Below are 18,417 nucleotides of genomic sequence, written 5' to 3'. Positions count from 1 at the left end.
TCCAAATCATGGTCATTTCTCACTTGGTCCCTGAGACCTCTGTAACCAGAAGCAGGAGAAAGGTAAGGATGCTCCCTGACACCAGAGGGTGGGTGGTGCCCTGCAAGCCTGCACAGAGACTTGTGCCCAGGAGTCCTGCTCTGGTTCATTCATTCACTCCGATGGTAAATATCTAGGGACTTCCTGTTCATCTCTGGGAAGACTTGACAATTGTGTCATTACCCATACCTCCTTGATCTTGAAGAATTTTTCCCCTTAATAGTCCTCAAATTAGATGGAAATCTAGAAATCACAATAACTCCTGCCCAGGCCAACAGATAGGAAGACTTCTGAGTTCTGGCCTCAGCCCCCTTCCATGTTAGGTGCAGATGACAGACTGGGGTGGCAGAGTGTCTGTCTCCTCTGGGCTGCCCAGGGCTCCCATCCAACCTTCCTCTTATTGCCTTCATCATACATATGTGCCACCATCAGATTCAGCCCCCAGAAAACTAGCCGTATCTGTATAAATAACAGTTAAAGCTGCATATATTCTGGGGTAAAAGGGTCAATGAGACTGCAGAGCACGCAGGGACAGATGGTGTCAGCTCACTGAGATGGAGTAAATGGGAGGACCTCAACATGTCCACCCCTAGGATCAACAGAAGATTCCATACTAGGAATCCTACTTTAATAACAAAAAAAGAAAGAAGCAAACCACACCTCCTCCCAGTCAGGAACAAGAAACAAGAAGAAAAATGCAAATAAAGAAAGAGATTGGATATTCACACTGTGAAAGGCTTTTCGTCATCACAAAGCTCCCAGATTCCAGGCTCCATTGGGAACTGTAGGGGAGGCCTGGCTTGGGGCTGGGATCCAGGCCATGTGAAGGCAGGTATGGTGTCTCCCTCCACCACCAAGGCGCAGGTTAGAAGCCTGACAACTGGCAAGTCAGATACCCATCAGGGCTCAAGAACTGCAGTGGCTCCCCAGCTGCAGGCTGTGCAGGAACCTCAATCAGGATGATGTCAGACCCTGGAGTGGAGTGTGAATGAAGGGAAGCCACCGTAAGTCCCCAGTGTTCTTGGACCTCAGGGAGAACAATTTGTGTGGGATCTTGTGTTCTGGAACAGTGCTCTTCCCTGTCCTTGGGGAGTACCCATGACATTTCTCTTCTGAAACCAGAGCTTCTTCCTCTGTGGCCCTGCAAACCCCACTGGCCATTAGCACAAGAACTGAGGTCTTTGGTCAGAGAGCATAGGAGCTGAACATGGCCTTATTTATGAAGCTGTTTGTTTCATTCTCTCAGTTTTATAGATGAAGAAATTGAGGATGAAAGGGCTGGTATTGGAGTAGGAGCCCCACAAGTCATCCCAGAAGAGCATGAGAGGGTAGTCTCTCACCAGGCTAGTAGCTTCCAAAAGAGGTATTTTAAAATTGAAAACTCTTCTCCCATGAAATTGTATGCAAAATTTGACAGTGGTGGTGTCTTTGGTCCTCTGTGTTAACCACAAAGTCTGACTCAATGTTGAGAAGAAAGTTCAATTCAGTTCAGTTGCTTAGTCATGTCCAACACTTTGCAACCCCATGGACTGCAGCACATCAGGCTTCCCGGTCCCTCACCAGCTCCTGGAGCTGTCTCAAACTCATGCACTGAGTTGGTGATGCCATACAACCATCTCATCCTCTGTTGTCCCCTTCTCCTCCTGCCTTCAATCCTTTACAGCATCAGGGTCTTTTCCAATGAGTCAGTTCTTCTCATCAAGTGGCCAAAGTATTAGAGCTTCAGCATCAGCATCAGTCCTTCCAATGAATATTCAGGGTTGATTTCCTTTAGGACTGACTGGTTTGATCTCCTTGCTGTCAAAAGGACTCTCAAGAGTTTTTAAACACCACAGTTCAAACGCGTCAATTCTTCAGCACTCAGCTTTCTTTGATAGCTCAGTTGGTAAAGAATCGATCTGCAACGCAGGAGACCCCAGTTTTATTCCTGTGTTGGGAAGATCCTCCGGAGAAGGGATAGGCTACCCACTCCAGTATTCTTGGGCTTCTCTTGTGGCTCAGCTGGTAAAGCATCTTCCTGCAATGTGGGAGACCTGGATTTGATCCTTGGGTTGGGAAGATCCCCTGGAGAAGGGAAAGGCTACCCACTCCAGTATTCTGGCCTGGAGAATTCCAAGAGGGGTTGCAAAGAGTCGGACATGACTGAGCAACTTTCACGGCTTTCTTTATGGTCCAACTCTCACATCCATACATGACTACTGGAAAAACCATAGCTGGGATGGAAGGGATATACTCAGGTACCCACATCACCTGCATAAAAGGAGGAAATACCTCTTACCCTTTGAGGATGCTTGGGTCCCAGTCAGTCAACATTCTCCCTAAATGAGCTGTGTCTGTAATAACAGTTCCCATTCATGAAGCACCTACTCTGTGCCAGGCACTAAAGAGATTGCTTTGCAAAGCTGTCTCATTTATTTCTAAAAGCAACCTGTAAGATAGGTTTTATTATTATTCCCATCCTTGTTGGAAACTGAAAACCCGAGAAGCCTAGCTGTTTGCCCAAGGCTGTGTGGTGCGTTACGAAGCGCTGTCCAGAGCTACACACAGGTCAGCGTCAGCCGCACCTGCTGCCTCCCCATGTCACCTCCAGTTGCCACTCGCCTACCCAGCTCAATTCATCTTACATTATGTTGCCACTCCTCTTCCTCTTTTTTTCCCCAAATGCATCATGCTCATGATATGCAATCCTGTGAAGCATCTCATCACTTTTGATTGCAGAATAGATACACATTAATTATTTTTTATGTAAGCCCAGTGACCCAGTGTTAGTCACTCTGTCATGCCCAACTTTTTGCGACCCATGGACTGCAGCCTGCCAGACTCCTCTATCCATGGGATTTTCCAGGTAAGGACACTAGAGTGGGTTGCCATTTCCTTCTCCAGGGGATCTTGCCAACCCAGGGATCAAACCCAGGTCTCCTGCACTGCAGGCAGTTTCTTTACCAACTGAGCTACCAGGGAAGCTCCCTTTTATATGAGAAGACATACAAAATAAAAATAAAAGGGAATACCCATAATCTTATCATCATACTTTTAACATTTTGATGGTCTCCACCCAACAATATCTTTTTTAAATTTTAACTAAGATTCTACCTGTAGTAGCAGAATTCCAAAATAAGAAGAAAAAAAAACACATGTCCACTTTCCATCTTATTTTGTCCACTATCTGTCTGCTTCAAGAGATGCCATGCCGGAATTGTGCACCCCCACCACCCGTCTCCTATGGCCTCTCCCACCGCCTGGGGAGCCGGGCCCATGGGCAGTGCTCACTGTCAGGAGGGCACTCAGCACCAAGCCAGAAGCCCCAGGCCATTTGTCCCAATGAGTCTTCATCCAATCCCTTTGCATTCCTTTGGCTGTCATATCCAGCCTGTCTTCCTGGTCTCTTGAAAAGCCTTCCTCATCTCATCCCCTCTGCTGCAGATGCAGCACACCGAAGTTCACAGGCTGTTGGGCAGCCCCTCTCAGGAGGTGAAATTGTAACTGCAAATTGAGGATGAAAAGGAGTCAAGCATTGAAAGAACTGGGAGAAGGGAGCTCTGGGCAAAGAGAACAGAAAGTCCCAAGGCCCAGAGGTGGGAAGGTGTCTTGTTCCAGGGTGAAGACGGCCAGTGCTGGTGGAGTGTAAGGAGCTGGGCGAGGCAGTGGAGATGAGGCTGGAGAACTGACAGAGTTCTCCACAAATAATGCATTGTGGATGTTAAGTGCAAGAGAAACCATCATAGGAGTTTTCAGAGAAGTGAGGCATGACCTGACTTACATTTCTTAAAAACCTCGTTTGTGGCTTGTGAGGGTAGGGCAAGCTTAGATCTGGGGCCCAGCAAGGAGGTCATTGCAGCATCCCAGTGAGAGGAGAAGTGATGAGGAACAGGATGGGGGCCACGCACACAAAGAGAAAAGGTGAATTCTGGTCTCCAACTCATCAGGAGGTGTGGTCTGTCACCTCAGCTCTCTGAGGGTAGATATAGACCCTCATGTGCCAGGGCCTGGTCAGCTCTGTAGGAGACATAGCTCCTCATTCCCACCCCACAGGCATACATGAGGATGCTCCATGGCTAAATCTACCCCAGCCTGTAGCTCGCTCTCGCTCTGCGGGGGAAGGACTTTGCTCCAAGAAACTCAGAACTGGAGTCAGAGACAAACCATCCCCAGACATGACCCAGAAAACTGGCCACTGATCCAAGACCTCAAGGCTATCAAATAAGACAGCCCAGCAGAGGCCCTCTGAGACAGGGGCTTCGAGATGGTAACTGACCTCCAAGTGGTGATGGATAAGTACATACTAAAACGTGTCTCCAGTGGTAGAGAAACCCAGTCTAAACAGAACATGAGAGTGACTGACCAAAGAAGCCTTTCACTTAAACATGGAGTCTTGCCCAACACTGATGACTCTAAAAACACTGGAAATTGTCCTTTCTGCTGTGGGGGAAAAAATGCCTCCCTGTGTGCCAGAAAGAAAAGGATGTGGTCAGGAAGGAAGAGGGCGGAGGGGGAGGTGGGAGGGTGGTATTTACAGGCTTCTCAAGAGTCTGACATAAACAGAGCAGAATGAGGAAAAACCTAATTTTAAGACTTAGTCTGTAATCATGGTGCAGACCATCTGAGAATCAGGACATGTGCCAGCACCCGGGCTGGGACTGGTGCCTGAGCGAGCCGAGGGGCCATGGACTTCGTAACTCCCCTGGGGAACACAGGGTGTTGGTTTCACCCCCACCTCAGCCCTCTCCCAGTTGTGAGCCCCATCCCCACCAACTCTTTCCAAAGGGGCGTATCTCCATCTTCTCCCTCTCAACCTCCCCACCTGCCTTGGACTGCTGCTTCCAGAGCCTCTTCTGCAGTGGGTTGTGGGGAGGAAAGATGCTGGGTGCTGCATCTGCCAGAAGTGATGCAGAGCAGGAGGTTTCCTGGGACATGGGCACAGGGCCCTTAACACAGTCGGGAGAAGAAAAGCTGAATTCTCAGAAAACCTGGTGTGCTCTTTAAACTTTCCACATTCCTGAGTGGAAACTGCATAGGTTCAAACCATGACATAAAGAAAAGGTAGGGGCCTCTTTTCCACCATCTAAATGCAGTAAAGTTTACACAGCAGTCAGACTTCCTTTAAGAGCAGGCTTGTGATGGTGGTTAGGCCACAGACTCTCAGAACAGGGCCTGTGACATGACCAGGACTGAGACTCGATGGCAGAACTTGTCCTCTGCCATGCCTACGCTAACACTTAATTGTTGGGCAGAACCAGAGCCCAAGGAAGAACCTGGGTAGCCTGGGAGGGTGCTCTTAGGGAGAGGGGAGTCAGTTTAGTAATTGTTTCAAAAATGTTTTAATATTTTAACAAGGGGTATGCTGATAGCAGTGTGTGCCAGCCATTATCATCCATGACTGTTATTTTTCAGAGCCTTTGGAGCACTCATTTAATACTAGAGTCAGTGTACGGAATTTAGAATAAGATCTTGTGTTCGCAACTCAATTCTGCCCAGCACTAGCTGTATGACCTTGAGTGGGTTTCTTATTATTATAATGGAAAGTGGAATGATGTCCACCTCATGCAATCGACATAAGAGGTAGATGCAATGCTATTTCCAAGAGTTAAGACTAAGTGGATGTGAATAAAACTCACATACCCAGAGAAAATTCAGAATTGGAACTCTTCATGGTTCCTTGGAGAAGGAAATGGCAACCCACTCCAGTACTCTTGCCTGGAGAATCCCATGGATGGAGGAGCCTGGTGGACTATAGTCCACAGAGTTGCAAAGAGTCGGAGACGACTGAGCGACTTCACTTCACTTTATGGTTCCAGAGTTGTGGATAGAGATCTCCCACCTCTTGTTGTTGTTGTTCAGTCACTCGGTCTTGTTCAACTCTTTGCGACCCCGTGGACTGCAGCACACCAGGCTTCCCTGTCCATCTCTTGGAGTTTGCTCAAACTCATGTCCATTGATTCAATGATGCCATCCAACCATCTCATCCTCTGTCATCCCTTTCTCCTCCTGCCTTCAATCTTTCCCAGCATCAAGATCTTTTCCAATGAGTCCCACCTCCTACCCACCCCTAATATTTTCATGGTCCAAGAGAAGCATGAAGGCCCACATACCATATTTTTGAATATTAATTTTAAGTCAAACTAACAATGCTAAATGTTAAAGTCATACTAACAGAATGCTAACTTCTATCCTCTGACCTTAACAGAGGTATCTTTTTAACAACCTGGAGAGCCAGGTTCAGCTTTAGAATATTTAAGCTCCCAAAATTCTGTGCCAGATATAGCCACATAGGTGTACCTATGTGGACCTAGTTCCATGGCTCTTCCTTCCCCTCGCTCTGTATCATACCCGACCCTCAGGACCTAGTTCCATGGCTCTTCCTTCCCCTGGCTCTGTATCATACCGACCTTCAGGACCTAGTTCCATGGCTCTTCCTTCCCCTGGCTCTGTATCATACTTGACCCTCAGGACCTAGTTCCATGGCTCTTCCTTCCCCTGGCTCTGTATCATACCGACCTTCAGGACCTAGTTCCATGGCTCTTCCTTCCCCTCACTCTGTATCATACCAACCTTCAGGACCTAGTTCCATGGCTCTTCCTTCCCCTCACTCTGTATCATACCCGACCCTTAGGACCTAGTTCCATGGCTCTTCCTTGCCCTGGCTCTGTATCATACTCAACCCTCAGGACCTAGTTCCATGGCTCTTCCTTGCCCTGGCTCTGTATCATACTGACCTTCAGGACCTAGTTCCATGGTTCTTCCTTCCCCTCGCTCTGTATCATACCCGACCCTCAGGACCTAGTTCCATGGCTCTTCCTTCCCCTGGCTTTGTATCATACTTGACCCTCAGGACCTAGTTCCATGGCTCTTCCTTGCCCTCACTCTGTATCATACTCGACCCTCAGGACCTAGTTCCATGGCTCTTCCTTCCCCTTGCTCTGTATCATGCCTGACCCTCAGGACCTAGTTCCATGGCTCTTCCTTCCCCTTGCTCTGTATCATACCCAACCCTCAGGACCTAGTTCCATGGCTCTTCCTTCCCCTTGCTCTGTATCATACCCAACCCTCAGGACCTAGTTCCATGGCTCTTCCTTTCCCTCGCTCTGTATCACATCAAGATATGGATCATCACACAGAGGCATGTGGACATTTAGTGTATATATGTCCAAACTCCATGAGTACAAACACCTTGGTTCCAGGGGTACACGCACAGGTGGAGTGGACTACCCTTAGGAAAATAGACCAGGAAAAATGCCTATATAAATCTTGAAGGCAAGTTTGGGGCCATCTGAGCAGATACCCAGAGGAGTATCTTGAAGGAGGGGCCCCGGTTATAGGTGGGCATGCCCTCTTGGCCCCACAGACTCCCTGCCCACCATGTAAAGGCATGGCCAGGAGATACTAGAGTGGGTCTCTTTAAAGTGTAGGGCCAGGCAGGGGCTGTTCTTACCTAGGCTTGGTGGGTAGAACCATCCAGGATCTCAGAGCCTTCCCTGGCAGTTATACAGGCTTGAAATCATCCGTCCTCTCGTGTGTGGCTCTCTGATTCCCATTCCAGTCTCCATCAGAAGATGTTAGTATCAACCATGCCCTGCACACCTGCCCACTCCCTGCCTTCAAGAATGCTGCTGCCCCAGCCCACATCCACTTGGTGACCACAGGGCTTCCATGAGAGCGAAGCAAGGCTCCTTCAGAGAGGTTGCTCTGGCCCTCATGGACACCAGGAAAACTGCCTGGGTCTGGGTGGAGGCCTGTACTTAAACCCAGGGACTGGTTATTTGAATGAAATGCTTCACATAAGCTTGTTTGATTGAGATTTGCCTCTTTATTCTAGAAACGGGATTCAGAAAGCATGAAGGTTGCAGTAATCGATGTTTTCATTATCAGCTCCATTGGCGAGTCCATTAGCTGTGAGCTTCGGGTCAATGGCTGATTGTCTAAAACAAAAACACTGTGTATATCACAGTGAAGAGAAGGGTTTTTGGAGAAGGAGGGGAATGAGATGATAAGGATTAACACTGACCTAGTGTGTTACAGTTTACAAAGCAGTTGTTCACACATCACATCACTTCTTCTGATCCTTGGAATAGCCCTGAGATTAAGGAGGTGGGCTTATTTTTCTTCCCATTTTGCACATGAGCAGCCTGAGGCTGACTTGCTAAGGTCAGCCAGCAGCCACCTTGGGACTGACATCCAAGACTCCTGAGGGCAGTGCTGGTGCTTCCTCCATCCATCACACCAAAGACTTCAAGGAAGGAAAGGTGAGACATAAAACTCAAAGGAGCTGTTCCCACAAGTGTGGTGCAGTAGAAAAGGCAGAGTTTGAGGTCAAGGAGATTCGGCTTTAAATCCTGGCGCCACCCCTTCCCGTCTATATGACTTTGCATCATTCTCTTTTCCTTATCCATGCTCAGTCGCTAAGTCATGCCCAGCACTTTTGTGACCACGTGGACTGTAACCTCCCGGGCTCCTCTGCCCATGGGATGTTCCAGGCAAAACTACTGGAGTGGCTTGCCATTTCCTCCCCCTTTCCTCATGGAAGGACACCGCATAATCGTCTCTGCCTCTTAGAGTTGCTGCCAAGTGCTTGCGCATGCAAGGGTCCTGTGGCTGTTTGTTTCCTTTCTCTCTAACCCTGTCCCATCTCTGTTCCTTGTGCTGTGCTCAGTCACTTCAGTCATGTCTGACTCTTTGCAACCCTGTGGACTGTAGCCCACCAGGTTCCTCTGTCCAGAGGATTCTCCAGGCAAGAATACTGGAGTGGGTTGCCATTCCCTTCTCCAAGGGATAAGTAAGTTATATAATATGTTGTTGTTGTTGTTGTTGTTGTTCAGTCGCTAAGTCATGTCCGGCTCTTTGAAATCCCATGGACTGCACCATGCCAGGCTTCCCTGTCCTTCCCTATCTTCTGGAGTTTATTCAAACTCATGTCCATTGAGTCAGTGATGGCATCCAGCCACCTCATCCTCTTTCACCCCCTTCTTCTCTTACTTTCAATCTTTCCCAGCATCAGGGTCTTTTCCAATGAGTCAGCTCTTCACATCAGGTAGCCCAAGTATTGGAGCTTCAACTTCAGCATCAGTCCTTCCAGTGAATACTCAGGGTTGATTTCCTTTAGAGTTAACTGGTTTGATATCCTTGCAGTCCAAGGGATTCTTAAGAGTCTTCTCCAGCACTACCCTTTGAGAGCATCTATTCCTCAGCGCTCAGTCTTCTTTATGTTCTAACTCTCACATCCATACATGACCACTGGAAAAACCATAGCTTTGACTACATGGACCTTTGTCAGAAAAGTGATGTCTCTGCTTTTTAATACACTGTCTAGGTTTGTCATAGCTTTTCTTCCAAGGTGAAAACATCTTTTAATTTCATGGTTGCAGTCACCATCCATAGTGATTTTGGAACCCAAGAAAATAAAGTCTGTCACTGTCCATCTTTTCCCCAACTACTTGCCATGAAGCAATGGAACTGGATGCCATGATCTTAGTTTTCTTAATGTTGAGTTTTAAACCAGCCTTTTCACTCTCTTCTCTTACCTTCATCAGGAGTCTCTTTAGTTCCTCTTTGCTTTCTGCCATTAGGGCAGTGTCATCTACATATGTGAGGTTATTGCTTATCTTTATTCCAGCTTCTGATTCATCTAGACTGGCATTTTGCATGATGTACCCTGTGTATAAGTTAAATAAACATATAAGTTAAATATATGTACTCTGCATATATCTAATATACTATATTAGACAGTGCTGTAGAGAAAAATGAAGCAAAGATGGGGGATGGGGAGGGCTGGGGCAGGAAGTTTTGATTTTAAATATGGTGATCAGGAAAGATTGCACTGAGATTCAGGCAATCAGGAAAGATTGCCAGGAATGATGGGGCCAAAGGGGCAAGCCTTCCTGATAATTAAAATCCAGGACCTATAAAGACCTGGAGATATCCATGGAAGTGCAGAAGAAAGCTTCCTGGAGGAGATGGTGCATGCAGTGATTCTCAAATATTAGGTAGTTACACACAGTAAGACTTTAGGAGAGGAAAGAGCAGTGCAGGCAGAGGGCACAGCATGAGCAAAAGGGCAGAGGTGAGAAACAGCATGGTTTATAGGGACAGGAAGGCCAGACCACAGAGGGCCACAAACGTCCTGTTAAGGAACTTGAACTTTTCCTGTAGGTGATACCAGTGATGTCCATGTAAAGGAGACTATGAAGGGTTTTAGGCAGAGAAAAGACATAATCATATCTGCGTATTTGAACATCAGTGCAGCCTGGAAGATGAATTTAAGAGGGATCAGAGTTGGATGCAGAAAGACCAGTTGTGGACCATTATAGTAGACCAGGTAAGAGATGCTGAGGGCTTGGATTAAATGAGGGCAGTGAGAGTTTGATGGAGAAAGGGAGATAAAGTCAAGCATCACTTATGGGAAAAAATTCACAATATGTAGTAATACCAGTAGCTGTAGCAGTCTAGGACAGGGCAGAGGAAGAGCCAAAAATGATCACACTTCTGGCCTGGAAGGTGGGATGAGCAGTGGACCAATGCCTGCAGCAGAGACAGGGTGAAAGGACCAAGTTTATGGTGAAGGTTGCTCAGTCGTGTCCAACTCTTTGTGACCCCCATCGACTTTACTGTTCATGAAATTCTCCAGGCTGGAATACTGGAGTGGGTAGCCATTCCCTTCTCCAGGGCATCTCCCACATTGCAGGTGAATTCTTTACCAGCTGAGCCGCAAGGGAAGCCCAAGAATACTGGAGTGAGTAACCTAGCCCTTCTCCAGCAGATCTTCCCAACCCAGGAATTGAACAGGGGTCTCCTGCATTGCAGGCAGATATTTTACCAACTGAGCTATCAGGGAAGCCCAAGTTTATGGTGGATGTGGTGGATTTAGTCTGGGTCATGTGGAATTTAAAGTGATTCTGGCATCTCATTCAAAGTAGTTGTAATAGTTATAGAATGACTCCAGTGGTCCTATTCTTGGAACTTATCAGGGATCTCTTTGAAGACTATTACAAAAGCTGCATTAACTAGTTATGTATTCTATAGGCATAACTCTTTTTGTAAAAATCCACTACCTTGGAATGCACATTAATAGCTATTTTTCATAAAAGAAATAAAGATGATATGATACTTTTCAAAAAGAAACCTACTCCCAATCACTAGGCTTAAGTCATAATGAGTTTTGGCTGCTTCCAAAATCAAACTCTTCCTTAACCATTGTAGTCCTGGGGCACCTGGGGCTGTGAAAGAGACCATACCTCAGACCTGAGGGATTTCCAATAGAGCAGTGGGCAAAGTCACAGCAATGGGTGGAATGAACAAGTGTGTAGCCTCCCAAGGTCACCACATTCACTGGCTACACGTTCCAGATGCCTTTGTTTTGATGTGATGATTGTTGTTCAGTTGCTAAGTCATGTCTCTTTGCGAACCCACGGACTGCAGCACTCTGGACTTCCTGTCTTTCACTATCTCCTGGAATTTGCTCAAGTTCATGACCATTGTGATGATTAAGAAGCCTGTTTCATTTCTCTGTTCCAGAGAATCTTCCAAGACAAGGGTATCTTTTTTCTCTTTCAAGACAGGCACAAGAGTGCAACTTTATTTTATTATCTCTGTTTTCAGAAAATCTGGGACCAAACTAAGCTTTGGGCCCAAGTCTCTGCTCACATAATTTTGTGTAGGAAAATAGAGGCAAAGTATGAACTGTAAATACTCTATAGAAAAAAAATAATTTAATGACAAGATATTCAGCCCAGAAAAGGACAGCATTATAACAAGCCAAATTCCCTAAACAACATACCACAGCCGGCCCAGTGTTTAGGACAGGAGAGCAAGTACAGTTTTACACTATTGAGAATACTTGTCCTCCAGTCCCACAGAGGAAACCTCAGGCCAGCAGAGCCCGGTCACTGTAACCAGTGAAGAAGCAGGTTGGAGCAACACAGAAAATGAGTGCCTTGCAACTGAATAATTGTAGCAATCCTTTGACTTGGGACAAAAAGCTACCTCCAGTGTGGTTGTTTCATCAACCCAGCAAGCAGTTCAGTTCTCACTTGACCTGACCCTTGTATGATTATATCCCACTCAAACAACACGTATTCCCTTTTGTACAGTAAGAAGCAGCTATAGAATTATCTGGCAGCTACTTCTTGGTCCAGCTACAACTAGCACAGGTAACAAAATGGTAACAAAATCTCCAACTTTCTGCATCAAGTCAATTCCTCTTACTTAGTTTCTGCTAACCATTATACACTGCAGTTATTGCCAGCAGTTATTAAGGGCATGGAGGCAAGATAAAAGGTTCTTGAAGCTGTGGGCTCACCTCCTCTCCAGGCAATCCAGCCTTCCCTTACCTTCAGGCTGGGTCTGACTAGCATAGGGAATGCTGGGGCAGGGGGCAGCGGCAGCAGGAGGCAGCAGTTATGTTATCCTTGTATGAAGGATTCTGAGACAGTTCAGTATTAACCTGGCAACATAGCTCCCTTTCAGGCCATTGGTATAAAGTCCTGCAGGATCTCTGTCACTTCATAAGAGGAAGAACATTATATCAAACAAGACTACCTCTTCGCTGATGAGTGGCACAGTCTCCTTTCTTTCCTTAATTATTGAATTCTTACACAATATTACTGAGTTATTCTTGGTCCCAAGAAAGGATATATGGAGGCTGCATAGCCAGACTCTGCTGACTAAATATCTGCCCCCAGTAGGGTCCAGTCCAGCTTCCCATGGCTGCTCTGGGACAGCCTGAATCCCCTCCACTCTGGCTTCTTCCAGCATCATGCAAGGACACTTCAGAAGGCATTGTTGCTTAGTGGTCAAAAGCATAGACTTTGGAGTCAGACAACTCCCAGCTCCATGCCTTACAACATGTAGAACTCTTGACATGTGCCTCAATATTTTTAAGTGTCCATCCTCTCAAGTATAAATGGAAATAAAAATATATTTATCTTGTGGGATATTTTGATCATTAACTGAGATAACATAAAAAACTCAGCATAGTGGCTGGAATAGAGTAAGCACTCAATAAGTATCAGCTATGATGATGATGAAGAATATTCCATAGCATTGGGGGAGAAACATGGGCTAAGAATATGGGCATATCATCTCCTCCTTCCTTCTGTTCAAAGTTAGAAGCAGCCAGGAGGAGTAACAACATGCCCAGAATGGCGTGTTTGCTAAACTAAGCAATTAAACTTCCAGGCTGGACTTAAAGGTGATGGGAGAACAGCACAGTAGACTATGTATGCCAGTCTGTGGTACAACTTGCACATTGAGGTGGTTTCCCAAAGGTGACCCTTATCTCCTGTTACAAGTTTCTGTGTGCAGGTTTTCTAAATACTGGATTGGCCAATGACTAGAATTTAAACATTTTTCTTTGTTGAGTAGAAATTCTACTACTGTGATTTCATATGAAATCAGTATAACCTTTAACCCCAATTCTCTTTGCCCTCCTTTCCACCTGCAACTTCCTTACAAGTATGTCAGATTTCAACCACCATCTTTTCTTAACAAACAAACCTTACATAAGCTCACACTTCCTGAGAAAGTATTTTTATTCAGTTGAATACCCCTAGATAGTTCATTACGATTATACTATTGCAGCAAGTTGATGCCTTTGTGGATCTCACAAATGCTTCTTTGAGATTTTTGCTCTCTGTTGAACTACTTATGGCTTAATTTAATTTGTACTGGTGTTGCATTTTATTTTTGTTTTGTTTTGATTTGTTCTCATTTAATCCTGAAGCAGCACAGCATAGAAATTTTTTACCTGAATTCCCCCTCTAAACTTCCCATTTTGCCCAAGTTGACTGTTAGTAAGTGGTGGGCACCTCTCCAGCTTTTAAAAAATTCATTCAGCCTCTTCTTTTCTTGTGCATCTCTTCTGCTTTGCCAGGTCAAGCTGGGAACTGCCTGACTTGAGGGAAGGGAGAGTAAAAGCCATCAGTGACTCAGATGGGGTGAGCTACCCTTGGTACGGGAACACCACAGAAACTGTGACCCTGGTTGGCCCCACCAACAAGATCTCCAGGTTCTCCGTCAGCATGAATGACAATTTCTACCCCAGTGTGACATGGGCGGTGCCAGTGAGTGACAGCAATGTGCCGCTGCTCACACGGATCAAGAGGGACCAAAGTTTCACTACCTGGCTGGTGGCCATGAACACAACCACAAAAGAGAAGATCATTCTGCAGACCATCAAGTGGAGGATGAGGGTGGACATTGAGGTGGACCCTCTTCAACTTTTGGGGCAACGAGCCCGGCTGGTGGGCAGGACTCAGCAGGAGCAGCCCCGGATCCTGAGCCGGATGGAACCCATACCCCCCAACGCACTAGTGAAGCCCAATGCCAACGATGCCCAGGTCCTCATGTGGAGGCCCAAGCGGGGGCCACCTCTAGTTGTGATCCCTCCTAAGTAGAAGCAGACTGGCCTGACTGTGTGTGGAGCATATGCCACTGAGACACGCAGTGAGGTTGCCAGGGGTGGCAGGAGCCAAACTGAATTTCTGAGCCAAAGCAGACCTCATGGTTTGCCAGCCTTTGCAGCCACTTGTGAAGAGTAAAGCTGCTCCTTGGGTGGTAGAACCATAATCCTTAGGGAAAGTCCCTTCCTTTTAGGAATAAAGAAAATCGCTGCTCTGAAAGACTTGCTGTGATTACCATGCAAGTAGCCATATTTTGGAGCTGACCAGGATGATTCTTTTATCTGAACTATTGACCATTTCTTTCCTGTGAGAGGCAGGGGATGGAAACAAAATTAAACAGTGCCTGTGGCAAATGCTGCTTCCCAACCAATTAGAAGTGAGAGTGAAAACATCCACATCAGGTGTTTGTAAGACATATGTCCCATTGTCTAACTGGAGGGTGCTGGGGAATGGGGTGGAATGAAAGTGAATGGGCAATGGAAAGAGGAGGGGATAACTTTGTTACTGCAAAGTAATACCTGTGCATGTATTAGTTAATCATCAGATCATCAACACACTCACTGAAATGAAAGAAACGCTAAGAAAACAAAATATGTTGGTTCCATTCCAAGGGAGAGCCTCCTAGGAACTATCCAGGGTGCTGACGGTGGTTCTAGTTGATGATGATGACAGCATTTCCATCTACCCACATCTTTCCAAAAACTGTTTATTCAAAGTATCCTCAGTCACAGTATTTGGATAGATAGTTTCTGAATTCTGCAACAGCTGTGATATTTGGGGCCTTCACCATGTTTTTACTGAAACCCAAATTGTGATTTTGTTTACAGCTGCTGCTTCTCTTCCCATTACCAGCCCTAAATTTACAAAAAGATAATTGTTTTTAAGGCACGAACCCATGCAGAGTTTCGAGACCATTTCAACAAGTAAGAATGGTATTTTGCTGTTACACATTCACACATGCAAACACACATGCCAGCATGATTGCTAGCAAATCTTCTAGCTGTATCTGCATGTGTGCTTATAGCCTTTATGCACACACAGTACATATGCTGTGTATCTGTGAATGTTTATTTTAGCTCAGTTTCACAGAAGCTCAACTTTAACTGCTTGAGCATTTGTGAGAAAGTGCTTCATAATGCTTAACTTCAGACTCTTAATGAAAATCTTAGCTACTCACAGGAAACAAACCTGTATTGGTGAGATCCAACCAATAAGGATGAGAGGCCATATTTCCTCTAGTCAGCACAATATAAGTTTTTAAAGGTTTCCAATCTTTGCCATAAGGATCACCACAAAAAAGAACTTTTAAATCATTACAAAAGAACTTTTCCTTTTATTCTTGATAATGCTAATTTTGATTGATAGATAGATAGATAGATCCTCATTCAAAACCCCCCATGCAAAATAATTCTAAAACTCCCACAATACCATTGTGGATTCTATGAGTGGATATTGCCTGATTTCAGAGATGAGAGAGTTAAGGTTCGTGCAATTATTCTAATCCCATGGTTGGCTCCACTGATCTATCTTTTATCTGAGTTTGAAGATGGAGAATAAAAAGCAGGAAGACTTGTTTATTACTTTTATTAAAAATGGAGTGTAGTCTCATTTACTTCAGGTTACTTCAGGTCACAGGAGTAGGTGCTTATTTACATGAGAAGTTTAACAGATCCACTCCAAATTTTAACCTCACACCCTAACCACCAACTCCTCTCTTATAGATTAGTTATTGATGGCAAGCTGAGCTATTTATAACACCACATTAATGACACATCAGTGACTCACAGAAGACCTGGAGACATTCCATTTAGAAACAGTTCAACTGTTACATTTGGATCTCCCTGTCCTTTCCTATCTCTCCTTATTTTATGGGAGAAGTAGTCTGAGAGAGCTCCATGGTTTAGTTTAAGAGCAACATGGTTTAAGTAGCTCCAAAGCTACTTAATTTTCCATGTTGACATCAGAAATAGGAATCTGTCCCTGTGATTGAATTAGATGTTACCCTTATGGAATTCTGGAGTGTTGATACTGATCCTGAAATCTAATCCTTATGGCCCTACTTTAAGAAAACCTGATATTTAAAAATCTAAAATTGTAACAAACAGAAGGTTAAAGAGGAAAGGTTTTTTTACATTACAAAATGCTACGCAAGATTTCTGCCCATGAGAATATGATATGATTTACACAATTATGTTTACACATAGCATAACTTTTTCCAGGGCATATCTGTATTTATAAATGCTACATACTTAGTTAGATGTTTTTCCCACTGAAAACTCACATTTTCTAGAGTTTTAAAAGAAATTACCCTGGGCAAGTTTTCTGGAAAATTAGGTAATAACAAAAATGAGAGAAATAGATAGGAAGGTACTTATAAAATTAAAGGTACTGTGCAAATATACATTATGATTATTGTCAGTGATAGTGCTGTGAACTCTTAGTTGGGTGTCTCAGTTCTGAAATCAACCTGGCAGAATGTTCTATTGCTCTGCAATCTATTATTTTGAAGTTAGAGTTGCTTTACAAGGAAATAGTGTCTTTTCTGTCATCCATAGGTCATTACCTTCCAGCTTAGTCGGATTTGGCAAAGGAAAGGCTCTCCAACAAGAGTGAATTCACCTTGAAATCTCTGTTTGGGTCACCTCCATCCTCCCACCAGGCCTTTCTTTCCCTGACAGTCCCTGTGTCTGACACCAGATGCTGTCAGTTTGAAGGGATTCGTGCGGTGTCTCGATTAGGTTTTAGTTGGGTAGTCTTAGTACTATATTTGGATTCTAAACACACATACATACCACAACAGTCTCTTAGTGGCACAAGAGTTCTTAATTCCTGTGTGGAAAAGAGCATTTTATTAAGTCATAAATTCCTCATAGATTCCTTTGAGATTTTTTTATTCCATAATCTCAAGGAAATTGAGGTCGCATCTATTCAGGGTCACATCATTCTCAGGGTCATAATCAGCAGCAGAGCCAAGAGAAGACCTGGGTTCCTGTATGTCGTATCACAGCATGGTCACGCTTACCTGAGACCCGTAGTTCTCCTCTTGGCTCCAGGCAAAACGTTGTCACAGTCCTTGAGCCATTCACCCTCTTAGCACTAGAGACAATCAAATCCATCCTTTAAAGAACAGTTGTGTCCAAGAAATGAATGTTCCTGATTCTCTTTTATCTATACCAGCTGTTTTGAACTCTTAGTCTGGGTCTTTGCAGCATCTTACATTCCCAGCTTGTTGCTTTGGTCCACAGCACCCAAGAAGGTTGGAAGCTAGTTCTTTCTCTGTCTTCCTTTCCATGGGCCTTTTTGCAGTTCTCTCTTTTCTGAAGCTAGGAATATCTCACAGGTCAAAATCATGTTCTCAGCAGTCATTCTGAGCAGTAAAATAAAAGAACTATGATTTATGAAGTAGTTTACAAAAGGCTTCCACATGCATTTTTTCACCCCCAGACAGTCTTAGGAGTGTAACAGTAAACTGAGATCCACTGAGGTTAAGTGGATAGGCACACAAATAGAAAATGTGGGGAGTTGGGATTCAAACTGAGCCACTTGGCTCCACATCTCTCACCATGACGCTACACTGTGGCACCTCCTGGGTTGTTCCCTGCCTGGAGAGCACAGAAGAGAAGGAAGGAGAAAACAGGTCACTTTCACCTACACAGTCATGTAGTCCCTACCCGTCAACTAAGTGGGCATATTAAACTAAGAGAGGTAACACTGTTTTCTTATGCAGAAAACTGTGCAATCCACAAGGAGATTTGCCCAGAAAAAATTCCTGCCAGGGGCTGCAGTGTGGGTGAGCTGGCTGTCACTCACCAGCTTTTAGCACAGTACTGGTAATCAGTGGAGTAGGAAATCTACTCTCCTGGTCTCAGAATCCCTGAAACACCAAGAGCACAAAAGGGGAAGGAAAGCAAGCATCCCACAGCTGAGGTCGCAGCTGAGCAAGGCCCTGCCACCCACCACCCCTCAATGCAGCAGGAGCAGCCCATGG

The 18,417-nt window shown here is 45.2% G+C and overlaps 1 protein-coding gene across 1 annotated transcript in view; it reads left to right on the top strand.

Moving 5' to 3' along the window:
• The window catches only part of FAM78B (family with sequence similarity 78 member B), a 94,016-nt gene extending 79,217 nt beyond the window's left edge, over nt 1-14,799 (top strand). Inside the window, exon 2 of the mRNA XM_086393860.1 lies at nt 13,901-14,799. Coding sequence (XP_086249986.1) covers nt 13,901-14,423 — 523 coding nt within the window. The 3' untranslated portion in view covers nt 14,424-14,799. The remainder of the gene's footprint in view (nt 1-13,900) is intronic.
• The last annotated feature ends 3,618 nt before the right edge of the window (nt 14,800-18,417 follow it).

This window comes from Bos grunniens, chromosome 3 (assembly GCF_055505025.1).
Source record: "Bos grunniens cultivar Pamir isolate PY7600 chromosome 3, Bosgru_T2T1.0, whole genome shotgun sequence".
NCBI lineage: Eukaryota > Metazoa > Chordata > Mammalia > Artiodactyla > Bovidae > Bos > Bos grunniens.
This window is presented reverse-complemented; position numbering and strand designations above follow the sequence as displayed.